Here is an 18,381-nt window from a genome sequence, read left to right as displayed (position 1 = left end):
AATAATCCTAACCAAATACCACATATAATATTGCCTTCCATGACCTTTAAAAAAATTGAAATGACTCATGCAACTCAAACCATAGAAACAACACTAATACTAAAATCCGAAAACTTATGTTCAAAATTTTTACTCATAACGTCGAAATCGAAGATTATGTAGAAAAAATGTATTTGTTGTTAGAAAAGCATGTTTGAACCTCCGAAATGAGTTCGAAACTGACAAATTTCAAAGATAATGGTTGTTTTTGTATTTTTCTCATTACGATGATTATTGTTATATACAAAAATTGTTATTTCTGTGATTATCCCATACTTTTATGTGTTATGACGATTTGCCAAGGTTTTAATCGATACTTGAAGGTTGTTTCTTGATCCGCCCAAAACTAAACCTCTGCGTTGCATTATCCCGTTCATCTCTCTCTCTCTCTCTCTCTCTCTCTCTCTCTCCATGGAAAGTGTTGTTCATAGCTTCGTATCACCTCCTGACCACAGGCTACAATCACAAAACTTCTCAGCGATGAGAAGTTCATCGATGTCACCATCACCCATTGCACATAGAAGCATACCGTCCTCTCGTTGCCGCGCAGAGAAGCCCATCGTAGCTGCTGTTTTCCCTTATTCACATTCAGTCTTCCCTTTGTCTACACCCCTCTCACTACCTTCTTCTTGTCATCCGAAAGGTAACATAATTATGTTTTTGTACTGAAACGTCTCATAGGGAATTGTATTTTTGCAAATTGCAATTACAATCTGGTAATGGCTTCCACACGAAGATTCTTCTTCTATGAGATTGAACCTTTAATTTTAATTTGGGGATCATTTAGTTCGTTATTGGAACTCCCTCATTTCTTCAAATTCACGTCTATCTGGTTTAGTCGTCCCTAAGTTTTCATGATTGCTAATTGTGTTTCTATTTGTTTGGCATTTGGAATTAGTTCAGTTTTATTCGCAACACCAGATGCAGGAGTGAGCAGTGAAACAGGTGTATGGGCGATGCAAGGTAATGATACAGTGTATTATTATTCCTACTTGCATTAGCCATTGGTTTATAATATTTTGCGACAGATTTCTATAGTTTGAGGAAGGATGTCGAGGCAACCTCCAAACGTGTTGAAGAAATTAGGGCTTCTGCTGGTTTAGAGCAACTGGGAGAAGAAGTTGCTAAATTGGAAAAAGCAACAGGAAGTGATTCTTTTTGGGATGATCGTAGCTCAGCTCAACAAACACTTATGGCACTCACGGATATCAAAGACAAGATGAATCTCCTCAAGGAGTTCCAAGACCAGGTTCGATCTTTTTATTTCCGAATTCCAATCAAGCATCATGTTGAAAAGAAAAAAAAAAAATTTAAAACTGACATGGTACATTCTACATTGATATGTTAGATTGATGATGCAGAAACTATAGTTAACCTTACAGAAGAGATGGAGTCGACTGATACTGCACTTCTTGAAGAGGCTGCTTTGATCGTGAAAGAACTGAATAAAGCATTAGATAAATTTGAGCTGAGTCAGCTTCTTTCTGGGCCCTACGATAAGGAAGGTGCTGTTATCAATATAACAGCTGGTGCTGGTGGTACGGATGCACAGGTAATGCAACACTAACACACCTCTGGATCTAGATCAACTTAAAACCATAGTGAAAGTTGTCTTAGAATCTTATGGCTTAGGTTATGAGGCCATTGGTACTTTGAATTGTTTTTTGTTTATAGTTTGAAGGATTTACTGAAAATTGGTTTGTATAGGAATGAGATTGTTATAGATAGGTACGGTAAGAGTCTTTTAAAGTAGAATAAGATGATTGAGTTGAGTGCAGGATTGGGCGGATATGCTTCTAAGGATGTATGTAAGGTGGGGAGAGAGGCAAGGATACAAAACAAGAGTGGTGGAGAAGTCAATGGGGGAAGAAGCCGGGATCAAATCAGCGACAATAGAGGTGGAAGGTCGATATGCGTTTGGATATCTTTCAGGAGAAAAAGGAACACATCGAATCGTTAGGCAGTCTCCTTTTAATTCAAAAGGTCTTCGTCAGGTACTTTAAGGTTCATTACTTGTATCCATGACACTATTACTAAAATAGCCTTTGTCTGGATCCAGACAAGTTTTTCTGGTGTAGAAGTGATGCCACTTCTTCCGGAAGATTCTTTAAACGTGGAAATCCCGGAAGAAGATCTGCAGATTGGGTTCTCAAGAGCAGGGGGGAGTGGCGGTCAGAATGTCAATAAAGTTGAAACCGCGGTCAGGATCACGCATATTCCCACGGGGGTAACCGTCCGCTGCACGGGTGGGTATACTGATTGATTGATTGATATCTATTTATAAATAAATTAATAAATAAATAAATTTGTTTTTAGAGGAGAGGTCACAGCTTGCGAACAAGATCAAAGCATTGAGCCGTTTGAAGGCAAAGCTGCTGGTGATTGCGGTGGAGCAACGGGCAAGTGAGATAAAGCAGATAAGGGGAGACGCGGTGAAGGCGGATTGGGGGCAGCAGATAAGGAACTATGTGTTCCACCCGTACAAGCTGGTCAAAGATGTGAGGACTGGGTATGAGACCACTGATATTGTCTCTGTAATGGATGGTGAGCTGGATCCTTTTATTAAAGCCTACCTTAGATACAAATACACCGAGTCCATGTCCAATTAGTTAATTACCAAAGGAAATATGTTTTGTTTCCTTCTTCTTCTTCTTTATGTATATGAGTATATGTTGTACTTCTTCAGCGGCCATGCTACTGCTACTTTAACTGTAAGGTACCGACATTCATTAACTCTTGTAATCAACTCATTTTAGATAGGATGGCTTCATCAACTAACAAAATGGCTGCTCGCTTCTTGGTTTTCCAATCCAATGCTCAATAAAATCATCAAAAAGTTTCAATTTATTTATGAAAGAGCTTATTTTGGTTATGTAGATTTGGAAATAGATAAATCTACTAGAACAAAAAAAAAAAACAACGGGGTTCAATTTGTTTCAAAAGTTATATAATAATGTACCGTTTTATTAATGCATGCAGAATGCACTGCATTAATAACTCGTACTCGTTTTATTAAATAATGGCTACTGATTATTGTTATGGTTTTGGTTATCATATTGGATGCATTAGACATCAGAGGTGGCAACTCTTGACTAGATATAAACAAGTTTAACTCGTACTCGTTTTGGATGATAATGTATGTAGTATGTACCATGCCATGCATGAGTAGGGAGGGTGTTTCTAGTTTTATTCCGATAAAAAACAAGATGTTTCATGGAACATAGCTACTACTATTTATATAGTTTAATCCAAATGCTACTAAGGCTGCTTGGTATGGAACCTTTTTTTATGCATGATAAATGGATGGGGTTCAACGGTGAACCCAAAACCTAGTGATTGTATTGTGGAGTGGAGCTTTGCACTAGCCCTTCATAATATATATATATATATATATATATATATATATATATATATATATATATATATATATATATATATATATATATATATATATATATATTTCCACTAGTGAACATTACCCCCAAGGCTAGTAAAATTGGTGTGGAGTGAATATCTTGATGTGGTATGCTCTTCACCACCTTTTCACGAATGCAACTGGTGCAAATATCGGATAGCCAAATCCTAAGTTGTATATACCTTCCCACCCCACCCACCCAGAAAAAGTCAACATCCACAATAAATGCAATCCATATTGGAACTTAAACTTACATATTATTATCAAAAAAAAAAAAAGTTTTATGTAGGAACTAGGAAGGGATACAAGAAGCAACTAATACTATAGTACACACATTACTCATCCCTCTTTGAGTTGAGATAATTTCATATAACCATCCATCTTAGTCGATTTGTTTGAGATGGTTAAATCTTCTTTACCATCACGCACAATCAATCCATAAATAGGTTTTGAAGGTAAAGTGGAACAACATAATAATATACTAGTTATGAAAATTCACTTTTACAAAACAGAGTACATCTCTTTTCTATCACCTCATGCTATTGCTAGTTTTTGTGTTTAAACTTGGGCATTACCTTCAAACAGCTTGTTTTGTTTCCCCCTTCCCCATGTTTGTCGTGTGGGACACGGGCACCCTTTTCTCAACCACAACTCCACAAGACAAGTAATCGTTCATGTTTTTCAACAATCAGCCATATGGCCCAACACTCACAATTTTAAACTGTTTATATATTAATATTATTATGATTCATTCATTCATTCATTCATAAATAGTTAAATACTAGTCTACCAACCAGACAGAAAGACACCCTTGTGCTCACATCACATCACAACATTCAAATATCAGATAGCAAGACATAATTTGACCATCAACCCAATACCACCATACCCGTCATGTCTAAAGATGGACTCGAAGGTTAGGTAGCCTTGACTTTTCCTTCAAGCTTGCAACCATTTATATTTATTTATGTGCAAACTCTCACCTCCTTTCTTTAGAAGCTATCGCCCACATAACTTTTAAGTTTAAAATGATCTTCATTTCGGATTCGAATATTTTCCATAATTCATAGGTCAAAAAACGGATAGATGGATCTTATCAGTTTGTTGTTCCATTTGCTAAAAACAAACTACAACATTGATATAAATAATTTGCTATATATGCAAAAAAAAAAAAAAACAACCGACCTGTCGGACTTGAACCGACAGCCAAAAGGATTACAAGAATGAGAACATATTCAGATTTTACTCATCAAAGTTATCCTTCTACTCTTCCATTTGAGCTAAGGTCGGATCGGATCCATTAGGTTTGGTTACTTTTAAGCATATATACAAATACAAAATTTTCAAAATCAGTCTCTAATAATACCAAGGCAAGGAAGCTTATTCACTCCACTAATTCTTCCCATTTGTTTTGTTTTGTTTTTGTATTGCCATTCCGTAAGTAATCATCGTTTTGTTTTGTTTTGTTGTTTGGATGAGAAAATAAATACACAAATTAATAACCATTCCTTATCTTCTTGTAAGGACCGAGTTAGTAGAGTCATAGATTCCACTCACGTTTCTTTAGCCAATTCAAATTCAAAAGAAATAATATATACTTGGGCCCATCCCATCCCACACGTGGCTTGAACTTGTATTGATCAATGTCGTTAGTTAGTTAGTTAGTTGACATGCTCAACAATATGCACCCATCGTCTACTCTATAGCATGTCATATGGGACAAATATTTGTCGTCCTCATCATATAAAATTTCCCAAAAAAGCTCATCACGTCTCATTAAGCCATGTCTTGTAAGCATAACAAAATCAAAATTGATCCTTCGTGTGGTTGCGTTTTAATCTTTACACTCACATGGTTGTTTTTATCATTTTTTTTTTTTTTTGTGAAGAAGAGATGGGTAACCCTCGGGAAGCATAATATACTAGGAGAGGATGGAAAAAAAATGTTGCAAGAGAAATGAGTAATCATACCAGACGGTTGGTTGGTTGGTTGGTTACTTTGCCCCCGAAGGTTGAAATGAAACCAATTTTACGTGTCCGCCTAAAAAAATTCAAGCAAACAAAAAGAAAAAACTAGGAATTACAATCACATCAAACAACAACTTGCTCACGCTGGTAAATAAAAAACATCACTACTTTATTTGCACTTCTGCTTTCACCAAAAACTATTCAAGAAAAGAACGTTCTCAGATTTATTTGGGATACACTAATTTTTTAGTAAAGACAAAAAGATGGTGAAATAACGAAGGAATTTTATATTGTTTTCTTTAATAATCATTTTGGGGCTTTGATAAGCTGGCATGTGATGGAAATGAACTTAATCATGAACAACATATGAAAGCCCACTTGAATGAAAAAGGTTGTCCGATTAGAAATAAACTCAATGGTAGCTTTTTAGTTTGAGAATATTATAGCGATTTCTTTGTTTTATTCTCATCCTACCACAAAATTTATCTAGTTATATACATGTCATCCACTCCCAAAAAAACAAGCATACAAAAAACAAAGAGTTGAATCATCTAAAGAGATTATATTTCGTATCAACTGTGATGTGATGAGTCATTTTTTGAGGCATGTCTGTACAAAATGGTATTAGAGTGTAAATATATAAACACAAAATTAATTGACCAAAGAATTTGACTTGACTGACTATATTTACAGAAATTAAGAAGAGAAACTCATCTGCAACCGAGACATATATGCACATGAATCGGTTGTCCATCTTCTACTTCTAACAAAAAAAGAATTATCACCGGCTTGTAAATTGTCAGTTCATTGATCCACGGCATCTACATTCACAGATAAATAAATGAAATTTTTTTTATACATAAATTATAAGGTAGGTACATTATAATTCACTTTAAAAACTTAATTGATTACCTTCTAGAGCCACAGTTGCAGGGGATCTTTTTCTCTTCCAATGGGAACTTATAATTGTATGTAATTTCTTCTCCTGTCACTATGGCCCTTTTTGCATAAATAAATATCTTTTTCTGACCATCCACACTTATAACTTTAGTATAACAATTAGGCTGCAGCAATTCAAAAAAGAAAAAACATATATATATATATATATATCTTAAACGTGCATGCAATTATATAGTACATATGTAGTAGATTAATAATACAAAAACCATGTTACTTACCTCACATGAATGGTTTATAAACCTAGCAATTCCCCCACGCTTTGTTGCATCAACCTATACACAAATTGTAAATTAACTACTAAGGTATACATACAATAAGATTAAACTAGATAAACAGAGTGGAGCAAACTTTTGGTCCCCAAGTATAGCTGATTTTTGCAATTTTGGTCCTTATGCTAGAGGTTTTTGCAACGTTTTTGGTTTGGTACCAGTTCCAAGTCAACTGACTATGGTTTTGGGAACAAAATTGCATAAATCAGCAGTCATTTTACTTGGAACGAGGACAATAACAATACAAGAACCTCAAATAAGGACCAAAATTGCAAATATCAGCTATGCTCATGGACCAAAAATGTAATATCTTACCACATAACCATCATCCAATCTGAAAAGATAACTACTACCAATTCCCATCCTCTCATAATGTTGTTCCCGGATATCAGAAATCTGAAAAAAGAAGAAATGGAATTATAAGGTAAGGTAAGAACCGAATTGAAAAAGATATTTAATGGCAAGCTTACTCGAGAACGAATTAATTCTCCGACATATTCAATAACAAAATCTTCTGCTTCAATTGGCTCAAGTGCAACAAGACCCCAATCATGTATCTTACTTCTTTGAAAACGTAACCGCTTTTTCCTTGCCTGAAAAAAAAAATCAAAAAATCACAACATAAACTTTTTATGGTGATATAAGCTTGAAAAGGAATTGTGATTTGTATCCTCTAATTACATTTAGCTGATTAGCTTTTATCAGGTCAGCACCATCTGCAGCAGCAAGAAGGCTTCTCATTTTCACCCTGTTTGTTCTGGCAGATAAACCTTTCACATTTGATAAATGTGCCTCTGAAGGGGTATTTTTGTAAATTCCTCGAACACACGCCCTTTCAGAAGCAGTTGCATGTAATGACCATTTATGCCATTGCCAGCCGTCGATTGAAGTACGTGCACATCCAAAAGATAAGGGATACGTTTTGGATTTTTTCAACTTTTTATTTTGAATCTTCTGTATAGCAATTGGATCAGCATCTGCTGCTGCTTTCTTGGAAGCGGTACCACTGATGGATAATTTGGGAACTTTCACAGAGCATTGTTCTGCCACGTCATCCAAGCTCTTCCTCTTTAGTTTACGGAGTTTAAGTGCTGTAAAACACAACACAGGATCAACAAAACAATGTAGCCAGATTAAAACAAGCATACACTTACACTTACATTTTGCAACATTTTTGGACAAACTACCAGCCTTTTGAGCATTATAAGCATTCGCAGTGAAATATGGAACATTCTGTTTCTGTGTGTTGAATTTTACACCATGGACACTTGTGCCATTATCTAGGGAAATAGAATAGAATAATTGATCTTAGTGTATATAATAACAATAGTGATCCTAAACACTGCAAATGACCAGATCAAATCAAACCAAGTACCTTGACTTACAGTAGAAACCTTCAAAGACTTATGAAATGACATACTGCTATTATATGGTGATTGAACTCCATGAAAGTTGGGATCGTGATATTGTTTAGTAGCAGCAGATAGATCCTCGACCAATCGTTCGGCTCTCAATTGCCCGGATAAAGATGCAAACTTTCTTTTCGTTGACTTTCTTGACCGGGAATAAGTATAATTTGCATTGGCAATAGATGGTTCAGAAGGTCTTGAGCTTTGACCATTCCTTGACTGCTCTATGTATTTGTCATATGCAGAAACAGACTCCTTCCTTCTATTGTTTGTCAATTGCACCGGCTTATTATGTTTATTAATACCATAATTCACCGAATTATTATGTTTATTAGTAGCATAATGATAATCCACCGACACCGGTTTTTTATGTTTATTAATAGCATAATTCACCGACACCGATTTATTATGTTTATTAATAGCATAACTCAAAGATATGGATAACCATTCCCTGAGAACAATATCATGCAGCTTCTGTCTACATGCTGCCATGATAACATAAACCTCCATCTTAGGTATAGATTCCATTGCCCTTGAAGGGCGAAATGTGCATGCTTCCGGAACAATGCTTCTAGAATTCTCCTCAACAATATCTTCATGTGAATATAATTTCTTGAAAGCATTTGCAAACCAACTGGATGAAGGCATTCCAGATGCTAACTTAACCTCCTTCATTTGAGCTTTTCTTTTTTTCCTCACTTCCTTATCCACAATCTTTTCAATATACTGATGCAAAGACATCCTTGCAGATAAATGGAGATCATTTTCTAAACCTTCCGTCATATGTTCCAAGTCATAACAACTTTCATCTTCCTTTATACAATCAGCTTTAGAAACAACTTCTTCAAAACCAGGGGGATATTCATTCCTAGAAGATGAAGACTCTTGTTCTTCCTGCAATTTTATACATATTTTAATACATGACTTGAATGGAACAAAACAGAAAAGAAACACTTTTTTTAAGAAAAGAGTGAGAGGGAGAGAACTTACATCTTCTACAGGTAAAATCTCAGTCAACTCGTGACATTCATCAAGTGAAATCTGATGTTCAACAAGTTCATTGGACCCCAGTTTTTCCTTCCTCCAGACAGATACTCGATCTTCTACTGTATCATACAGAACTGCATCCCAGATGGCTCTCATGCAGGAATCAAAGAGCTTTTTGCAAAAATCAGAGTGCACCCCACAAAAATCTTCTAAAATTCTAGAGTTCTTGCATCCAAGAGGCTCATCATGATTTGAAGGGGATGTTTGTGTGTTAACACTAAGAGATGCTGCCCCCTCACTCTCAGAGTAGTCCCCCACTTCCTGTTTTGTATCATATTGTTCAGATAAAACTTAGAACCAAACATATCATGCAACACTAAAACAAGGTTGATAGCAAAAATTACCATTATGCCATCGCGTAAGCAGGTTTTGACTGTCTGCCTGGACTCTTCATCCTTATGATGAACAGTAAGTCCTTCACCACCACAATAGCCCTCCAACTCCTGGTTTTCAGCAGATACTTGTTTACTGGGAGCAAAATCCATAGTTTTGACTATCTGACTGGACACTTCATGCTTAAGAGGCCTCTCAGATTTCTTTGCAGTCACATACTCCACAATTATGTTGCTTATTATTTCATCCAAAACAATCTTTCTTGTTGCTTTCATTATTCCAGAATGTAACTGGGAGCAGACCTCCTCAGAGATATCAGAAACAAAATCCGTTAAAGAGCCCTTGTATTTAGAATGATCCATTTCACGTCCAGCAGTTACCCATGAGCTGACAATAGATTGCAAACTACAGGGCTTAACTTTACTCTCAGAATGATGTACCTACAGAATGTCAACATCAAAATTAGATTACAACAAGCTTTGCAATCTAGTTATGCATATCTTACCATCACTGAACCACGGAGATATCCATAATGATGCCAAGAATAAAGCTCCATAAGAGAATGGGGACCATGTTTCTTTCCCTGATCATCTTCAAAAACCCAGCATGATTCTTCACCTGTCTGAAGTCTCACAACACCACATAACAGATGAGTTAGTTAATTCATTAGAATCAATAAGAGATGTTTGGAGAATCAAAGCTTTAGAATCATTTTTTAGTAATACCAGTGATGGATGCGATAAAGTCAAGTTAGCTGCTTCAGATATCTGCATCTGCTGGGTGGATGTGGAATTAACTGCATCTTTATGGGCCTCTTCTCTCTTACCATCTGTGCTGATGTTCCCATGATACTTATCAGAATTCTGATTGATACTTGATGCAGAAGCATTTAAATAAACAAAGCCTGTGGCAACATGATCAGGAAATTGCCGAAAGTACTTCAAGGGCACAGGATTGGCTAAATTCCCATGCAAGATGGGATACACAGGAAGATCCTCTGGCAAGAAGCTAGTGGATAGACCATCATAGAGCTGTTCTTGTATATAGGGACCACAATATTGTCCTTGTTCATTGATGTACATCCATCCACTCACATATGCAGGCTGGGCATACCCAACATGACTTTTGTCGGTGGCATCGTGAAGGTGGAGAGCATTTTCTTTAGTGCCACTTGCCTGGCAGTTTGTGTCCATTGAAGACAGCATATATCACCTTGTGTCACAGATGGAAGAATATCATAACTGTTAGAATTCAAGAGCTCATACAGACGTGCATAATACTATGAAGCAATAGTGTCTTGAGACGTTTAACTCTTTCTAGAAGAGTATTTACACCCAGCAAATTGCATTACATCTGGGGTGGGTGATACTGAGAGTATGTTATAGTTAAGTTAAAACACAGTCAATAAGTTACATTGACAACCACAAACAAAATACAGGAAACGCTTCCCTCCAGAAATTAAATATTACACTGCAACATTTTTATCACTAAGGAAGCAAAGGCTATTAATCTCCGACATCAGTGATATGGTTCAAATGAATTTTCTTACCCTCCAACGACTCGGATAAGTACAGAGCTTTACTTGAAAACCGACGCAAGATACCAACAAAAATGAAGCAAGGCTTACTTTTAATTTCTCTGTAATAAATAAAAGACTGGAGGAACTTTCAACTCATTCATAGCTACAAATTTTTGAATCACGTATGATAAAGTTACACGTCTCCAAGAAAACCAACCTAACCCTAATTTAGTTCTACAATAAAATCCAAAGAACTGACATTGCAAACATCTAGCTGTTATTGTCAATACTTGAAACCGTAAGAAAACCTTTTCGATTACAAAAACCTGCCATTCGATTACGAAACTTCTGTGCAATCATAAAAGAAGCTACGATTAGTTAATTGACTACAAACAGCTACCTCCTTCAATAGATCAGCCTCGTCCAAAAGATTCTATTGCTAGAATCGGCAAAAGCTTTCACAATCTTCACGGATCCAGCGAGGATGTCGATTGGGGTTAAGGCCGAAGAGACACGGAATAGATGAGAGAAGCATGTAATGTATTGTGGATTTTAGAATTTGCGATGATTGCGAAAAAAAAAAAGTATTGGGTTTTTTATTCAAGCCCAGTAAACAAAACCTACCGCCCAAGTATTTGATGAATTTAACTATTTAAGAGTATGTTACATAAATGGTCCTTATACTATAGTGAAAATTACAATTCAATTCCATTTTATTTTTTTAAATAATTAGGGTTGCTTATTTCACAAACGTTATGTTATTTATTAAATTGTTTATTAATTTATCTAGTGTTAAAATATATTATACTATATATTAAAGTTCTCCATCCTTAGCTACAGTACCTGACCAGGGTACTGTAGCTTGGGTTACTTACTTCCACCCTGGTTAGTATTCGGCCCTTGTATGTTAAAGGTATCCCGATCCTTCCACCGTCTTCCTTTTATCTCCCACCGCTTCTTCATCTCCATCCTTCCACAAGGTTTCTCTTAGCAAATCCTCTATTCCCACACCGATGAGGAGCACGAACGCAACAGATCAGGGAGGTGGGGAGGATGGTTCGATGGTGCCAAATTTGTTGAGTAGCTCTGGAAAGCTCCTCCACCGTCATCATCTACTGGCCTTCGTACTGTTATTTCCGTTTTCCCTTTAATTGATCTTCTTGCCCTAAGTAAACCCTCACCATCTTCATTGGTGGTTGTCGCTTACAGTGATGGTTAACCGACATCTGTATCCTCCACCAATTTTTGTCTTCCCGATTATTCCACTCTTTTTCTACTTCATCTCCCTTCACTCTTACTGATCCAGACAAACCTACAATTGGTGTCTCACACCCCTTTTTTTCCAATCGGAGCTATTCGTGAGAAAAATCCAAGCTGAAGGTAAACCGAAATTGTCCCGGCGATTACACCTTCATCGACTTCGTTGCTATCGACGCCTCACTCATTCTACATCTACAGGTGATATCTCTCTGCATTCCTGCTCTCTCCCACGTAATCTACTTCTTTCCTTCTTACTTTGATTTTCATATTTTTGCTGCTGTCGGTGGTGTTGGCTACCACCGTCGACTACTTCTCTCTCTCATACCACAACAACACACAGAGACCATAAATCGAACCTACAGGGGTTTTTCTATTCGATTAGGGTTCATTCGGAATAAGAAAGAGGAATCGAGACATTGAGGGTGAGGCGTTCATTGTTTTCTTCCTTTGCTTCGCAACACCCATACGATCTTGGTGCTGATAACCGTTGAAGCCATCACCACTGTTTGCTCGGTAAGATTTCCCATCCCTCCTGCAGCATGGATTCATTGAAGCTTAATTTTGATAGGTATGTCTCAAATTTTTGCAAATTCAGTTGTTTGGGCGAGTGATTTCAACCTCAAATCGAAGCTATAAGATTAGGGATTTTTTTTGTTGCAGCTTCATCTAAACTCATAATCCTACCATAAAGGTTTGAGTTTTTTGGAACTGACATTTGTGATTCCTGTCATATGGTTGGTCACAGTAATAGCATAAATCGAAGCTATAAATTTGGGTTAATCCTCACACAAAGTTCGATCTGTTGTGTGTGTTTTTAGCACCTCTCTCTCGCAAAGGTACTTCTTTCTGTCCCTGTTAAAATCAGTGCACCTCACATTTTTTTTTAATTAGTTAGGGATTTGGTTGTCATTTACATTAAGCAGGATAGACAAAAATTTGATCCTAATATTCAGATGTAGACACCTCACGCCTTCTTCAAAGCCGATATATGGTCAAGTAAGTATTTCTTGAAATAAATTTATGTTTAATTTAATTTACTATATCATTTTCTTAATTTCAAGATTTTTTCTTTTTTCCATCAAAGATAGCTATGTTTTGGTGAAGTTCATTAAGCTAATTAAGCAAGCTGGAGTCTATGCTTATCTGAGAATTGGTTTGTCATTCTAAAACTTCAACTATGATTCTAATGCACCCAAAGGTCGCTTTTCGTTACATTCTTTGACTCTGTCTTCCCTACCACCGCCATTGATTGGTCGACGTTTGGGAGCAACACAAGTGATGAACTGAACCTTTATGTTGTAGGTGTTTCCTTCTACCCATCATGCTTTATGTTGTTCTTCCTTCACTAATTTCTATTTACCTGATATTGAGCGACTTTTGAAAGACTCATCACAGCTTCAGGTTTAATATTATCCACTCTCAGTTCCTCTTCTGTTGTTGGTGGCCCCATTTCCATTACTCCTGAGTTGGGTTTTGCCATGTAACACTGTACCGTCCTGTGCCCACCAACCGTTTGATGAAATTCATGTTATTGTACGTCTTCCCTTTTCACCTTATCTTAGTTTTGTTATAACGAGTCTTCAATTAAATCTTTGTTAGATGTTTCAATTTCATCATATTCCAACTGTTAGACGCATATTTGTGATGGATTAGTTTAAAAGTTTAATTTATCTGAACAAAGAACTAAACTTTTGCTTCATCATGCCGGAATTTATATATACATGATGCTTTAATGGTGTTTGTGGTGTGTGAAAAATTGCATAATTTTATAATTTCCTCATTTTAACCATGGTAGACAGACAGGTTAGATCACACCTTAAAGGGGATCCATTCTTTGTACATATAAGTGATTTTTTGGGGCTCATATATTGGGAATAGATGTGCTAGAAGCAAACACAGTAACTCTGATTCTGGATTCTTGGGTTAATCAACAGATGACTCACATTTAACAGAAGTTTTTTTTTTCCAGTATCATCATTATCATATATAATTTTGTTTGAATATATTCTAACGGAAGGCCTATTTTATGGTTTAGATGGTCAGAAATATATGGCAAGAGGAACCAATGAGACCAATTTTGCAAGCAGCCACAATTGCAAATGGGAAGCCTCATTCCATTCCTTCCAATTCCAAATAGGAAAGAGCAATCACAATGAGACCTCAAATTGTATGGGTTTTCTGTTAATATGTTTTTATTAGGAAAATTACATATTCTCTTACTTTAATTTGTTTGTATTGGCTTTAAGCATGCTAAAAGTTTAGCCAAGACATAATCTAATAATGGTGTGACTTAATTGCAAAGAATTTTACACATTTTTGGATTTAAAAAGATTGGAAAGTGTTCATATATTTGGCCATGGCTGGAGCAGAGCTATCTGAAGTATGAACATGGTGATCTCCATTCATTCTCAAGTTCCTTTTTCTTATTTTATGATTCTTTTCTCCATGATGTTTACTTCAAATATCAAAATGAAGGTTGAATTATGGAATCTCAATGCTACAGAATTGTTTGCAACATTACTACATTCATAAAATGTGTTTGTTTTTTGGAATAGCTGTTCCCTGTTAACCAGAAAAAAAACCACCACAAATTGTGAAATTGTTGTTTGCAAACAAAAGCAAACTCATCAGTTTTTTCGGTTATTTTACTTTTGAAAAGGGTAAAAAAGTAATTTATTATTCCTGTTTATATTACTTTTTAACAAAATGAATGCTTAAAACAAAATTCATTATTTATACTAAAGAGTGTTATAGCCAATGCCCAATTTGAATCAGACATCAAGTGGTGAAGGAAATTGAGGAGTCTTACAGCCATTTAGTATTTTGTTTCGTTCCCTCCATGACATAGATACATATACGATTGGTTCCCTCATGGGAATAGTGATGGTCTTTTAGGCATTTTCAGAGCTGTGACACAGTGTTTACCTGGACCTATAAGTATGTTTTTGCTTTCTTCTCTTATTGTTAAAAGTTGCACATAACTTGATCTAAATAAAGTGTTGTATGGATAAATAGTATTTGAAATGGAAAGAGGAAAGAAACGAAGTCAAATTTGTAAAAAAAGTCAATCTTTTCTTGACTTTCTCAATTCAGTCGTTAGTTCAACATGCTAAATCAAAATTTTATTTTTTCAAATAGTATATTATAATTATATTAGTACAACCTTAATCATTTTTTATTTCTCTTCCTTTCTGATTTTTTTCATACATAAGAACTTAGGCTTCTACTTTTTCAATTCGAAGGGCGTATATGTCTACATATTTTACAATTTTCTCATTGTATCCGAAATATAAGATTTGATGAGCAAAAACACTAGATAATGATTAACCTTTTGGTAATTAATCCAATCTTTATCGTTTTCTTATTAATTTGGAGGTTGAAATTTGAAGAATTACATGGTCTACAGGCATTTGCAAATGCCTGTTACTTTTTTATTCTTTTTTGTTTTTTACTTTAGGGATCTGTATTATAATTAAATAAAAATACCCTTTTTATTACCAACAAATGGAAATGAAGTCATTTTATATCAATTATGGAAATGAAGTTGTATGTAGGTGTAATGCGGTAAGGAGGATAAAATTGGCATTGCTAAGGTGTCTTCAATTACCGGTGGAATGGACTTTCACTTTGTCACCTTTGGAGGATTCAAGGTGCAAGAGTTATATATAGGGGTAAGATGGTCATTTTAAGTGGATTTAATATTTTTTTGTTAATGGTGGCAGTGAGATGGACCTAAAACATTAAAAAAGTTGAAATGATGACCAAATTTGCAAAAAAGTTTTTAATAGACTTAATCCAAAAATACATGATATGGACATAAACTGTAACTTATTTATTTATTTATTTTAATTTGTTTCTCATTAAGCATCATTGTACTTTGAAAGCATGTTTCTACATTTAAACACAGGGACCAAATTTGTATTCTACTTGTATTATTTTTTTTTTTATTAATACCAATTGGTTTTTAACTTATGCAACTTCTGTAGAGGGATTTTGAAGTTATTGGCAAGGAAAATGTTATACTATTGTAGGGACTGAAGAGGAAATGTTGAAATGGTACAAAATAATGAAATTAAAATTTTAAAAAAGTGTTTTTAGAACTCATAGAGTACTTTGAAAAGGTAATCCCATTAAACCATTGTACTTTATTTGTAATTATAGCATTGTACTTTGAAAATATACTTCAATCATGGTTTTAAGGCCACACACAACCACTTACGCACAGCCACACACATCACACAACGTGTGTGCTGTTTTATGTATATGGTTGTGTGTGTATGATTGAAGAAAATGCCTTGAATATTTTTTTTTTTGTCTATTTCTACTTATTTTAAACAAGCATCTACGAAGACGCGGAAGATTTGTGTAAGGCGTCTATTGGTTAAAAAAATTATTGTAGATAACTCCACCCTATTTTAATATATATATATATATATATATATATATATATATATATATAATGTTTTTTCTTGAAAATATTTCTCTTTTAATCACAAATGATATGCATGTGTTGTGTTACCAAAAAACAAGATTAATATTTCTCGAGGTTAAATGCAGGGTGAAGGAAATTCCAACATACAAAAAAACTCAAAGCTCCTTGGGCCAAATGGTCAATCACTGGAAAAACCTCAAAACCCGAGTGATATTTTGATGAACCAATTAGAGGTTCTTTTATTGGGAATTCATGTTAAGGTGAATGATATGTCACCACAGATCCATATATTGTTTTTATCATTATGTGTTTCAACTCAATGCTTATTGCCTCCTCTATTGGTTTACTTATTTTGAATGTATCACCCCTTTATTTGTACAATAACAAACATTTATATTTTGATGATTATGTTGAATTTTATGTGAAATTTGTTGTTTTTTGCTGGTTGCAATGATGGATCAGTAGACATTTAGTTGTTTTTCTTTTGCTTATATTAGTTTGGATATCGGTAGAAGAATAACATGTGTTTCATGGTTTTAATGTTTGGCCCCGAAGTGACTTAACAAACAATCAATTACAACGATGCACTAAATGCCAAATATAAACATGTTTTGCAATTTTCCCCGACCCGTAGCGAAGCGAGGGCATTCCTTCTAGTTTATAATAAAACTGTTTGGATTGGTTTATCTGCTATTATAATTTAATAAGATGATAAATTAGTTTTTAGTGTTTGCAAACACTTTTTATACAACTAAAATGATCAAAAATGACATCTTAAATATATTAATTTATTTTTTATATAATGTGTATCCTTCATCATTTATAAAAAGAAATTATGTAGGGGACCAAAATGTAATTTTAATGTGTGTAAATTCCCAAAAATTCATAACTAAAGTTTTCATTTTTAGATTAGATAAAAACCACCCATCATTCATTGTTTATAGAAAACCATAATGTGAAAATCAAAGTATAACAACAATCATCCAGAGATACATCAGAGTCAACATGCAAAAATCATGGGTTCATGCGATACGATCAACCCTAGCTCTTCCCTTTGGAACCGGAAGTAACTGGAACATATTAAACAAAAATCGTAAGCACAAAGCTTAGTGAGTTTCTCAAAATACATCATATCATACATATCATGCATACATATATATATTAGGCCCCGCTTGGTACATTCATCAGGCTCCGCTCGGCATACATACATACATAGACAACACATGTAAGAGTCATAAAGACAACTAGCATACTATAACATAATCTAATGGGTCGACATTGGTGCTTTCGACCCGTGAGTACTGTGAAAAGACTCACATCAATCTGCTAAAAATATAACAAAACATATCACAAGTCCAACTGTTGACTCTATAAGTCACCTTACATTAACCAAGGACCTAATCTTAAACTACTTATCAAAATACCCAAAATACCCCTATGTCACACTTGGTCCAAGTCAACGGTCCACATCAGCTGGACAGGTCACCACGTCGTGGCCTCATATTGCCACGTCGTGGGCACTTCACGACAAAATAGTCAGGTTTTACCCAGTCGCCACGTTGTTGCATCCAAACATCACGTCGTGGTAACTGGGTTCCAACAGCTTAACATATCTAGCCCTTAATTTGTTAAGCCCTTTCCTTCCAACCTTCCAGAATCATTACTAAGGTTTAAAATATTCCAAAGATCATTGCTTTTTCAAACATGCATGTCCAAAACAAGTGTAGCTCC

At 35.2% G+C, this 18,381-nt stretch overlaps 2 protein-coding genes and 1 long non-coding RNA gene across 18 annotated transcripts; 2 read left to right on the top strand and 1 right to left on the bottom strand.

Moving 5' to 3' along the window:
• The first annotated feature begins 307 nt into the window (after positions 1–307).
• Positions 308–2,796, top strand: HCF109 (high chlorophyll fluorescent 109). Its single transcript, XM_078971171.1, has 7 exons — positions 308–682; positions 943–1,002; positions 1,068–1,288; positions 1,388–1,591; positions 1,818–2,033; positions 2,099–2,285; positions 2,356–2,796. Exons 1-7 carry the CDS (start codon positions 451–453, stop codon positions 2,646–2,648), a joined length of 1,413 nt encoding a protein of 470 aa, XP_078827297.1. The 5' UTR covers positions 308–450; the 3' UTR covers positions 2,649–2,796.
• Positions 2,797–3,836: 1,040 nt separating this feature from the next.
• On the bottom strand, positions 3,837–11,538 carry SDG25 (SET domain protein 25). Of its 5 annotated transcripts, none has more exons than XR_013664275.1 (14): positions 11,359–11,538; positions 10,165–10,651; positions 9,945–10,061; positions 9,451–9,879; positions 9,050–9,367; positions 8,026–8,953; positions 7,811–7,930; positions 7,332–7,741; positions 7,121–7,243; positions 6,966–7,046; positions 6,600–6,653; positions 6,334–6,485; positions 5,425–6,242; positions 3,837–4,175 (listed from the first exon to the last, which is right to left on the bottom strand). XR_013664275.1 is itself a non-coding variant. In XM_078970546.1 (13 exons), exons 2-13 carry the CDS (start codon positions 10,642–10,644, stop codon positions 6,221–6,223), a joined length of 3,234 nt encoding a protein of 1,077 aa, XP_078826672.1. In that variant the 5' UTR covers positions 10,645–10,651; positions 11,359–11,538; the 3' UTR covers positions 4,542–6,220. The 5 variants fall into 5 exon arrangements, 3 of the variants coding, with proteins under 3 accessions (XP_078826672.1, XP_078826673.1, XP_078826674.1); XR_013664276.1 differs by lacking the exon at positions 3,837–4,175 and having other exon boundaries at positions 4,542–5,494; positions 6,113–6,242; XM_078970546.1 differs by lacking the exon at positions 3,837–4,175 and having other exon boundaries at positions 4,542–6,242.
• A 326-nt stretch (positions 11,539–11,864) lies between these two features.
• Positions 11,865–17,015, top strand: LOC145008241 (uncharacterized). Of its 12 annotated transcripts, none has more exons than XR_013663319.1 (8): positions 11,865–12,416; positions 12,559–12,786; positions 12,879–13,054; positions 13,142–13,214; positions 13,307–13,751; positions 14,254–14,385; positions 15,773–15,889; positions 16,776–17,015. It is a non-coding gene; the product is annotated as an uncharacterized LOC145008241 (long non-coding RNA). The 12 variants fall into 12 exon arrangements; XR_013663315.1 differs by having other exon boundaries at positions 11,866–12,186; positions 12,265–12,786; XR_013663324.1 differs by having other exon boundaries at positions 11,866–12,786; positions 13,307–13,516; positions 13,642–13,751.
• The last annotated feature ends 1,366 nt before the right edge of the window (positions 17,016–18,381 follow it).

Source organism: Lactuca saligna, chromosome 8 (assembly GCF_052625555.1).
Source record: "Lactuca saligna cultivar CGN05327 chromosome 8, ASM5262555v1, whole genome shotgun sequence".
NCBI classification, from domain to species: Eukaryota; Viridiplantae; Streptophyta; class Magnoliopsida; order Asterales; family Asteraceae; genus Lactuca; species Lactuca saligna.
Note: the sequence above shows the minus strand (reverse complement) of the source record. Positions and strands in the feature narration are given on the sequence as shown.

Bases quoted from the DNA above. Each gene is read 5' to 3' on its own strand.
- HCF109 (XM_078971171.1), top strand. From the start codon at position 451: ATGGAAAGTGTTGTTCATAGCTTCGTATCACCTCCTGACCACAGGCTA. The intron at 1,592-1,817 runs GTAATGCAACAC...AGTTGAGTGCAG, and splicing joins CTGGTGGTACGGATGCACAG to GATTGGGCGGATATGCTTCT. The intron at 2,034-2,098 runs GTACTTTAAGGT...GTCTGGATCCAG, and splicing joins ATTCAAAAGGTCTTCGTCAG to ACAAGTTTTTCTGGTGTAGA.
- SDG25 (XM_078970546.1), bottom strand. From the start codon at position 10,644: ATGCTGTCTTCAATGGACACAAACTGCCAGGCAAGTGGCACTAAAGAA. The intron at 7,244-7,331 runs GTAATTAGAGGA...TTTTTTTTTCAG, and splicing joins TAAAAGCTAATCAGCTAAAT to GCAAGGAAAAAGCGGTTACG. The intron at 7,047-7,120 runs GTAAGCTTGCCA...TTCTTTTTTCAG, and splicing joins GAGAATTAATTCGTTCTCGA to ATTTCTGATATCCGGGAACA.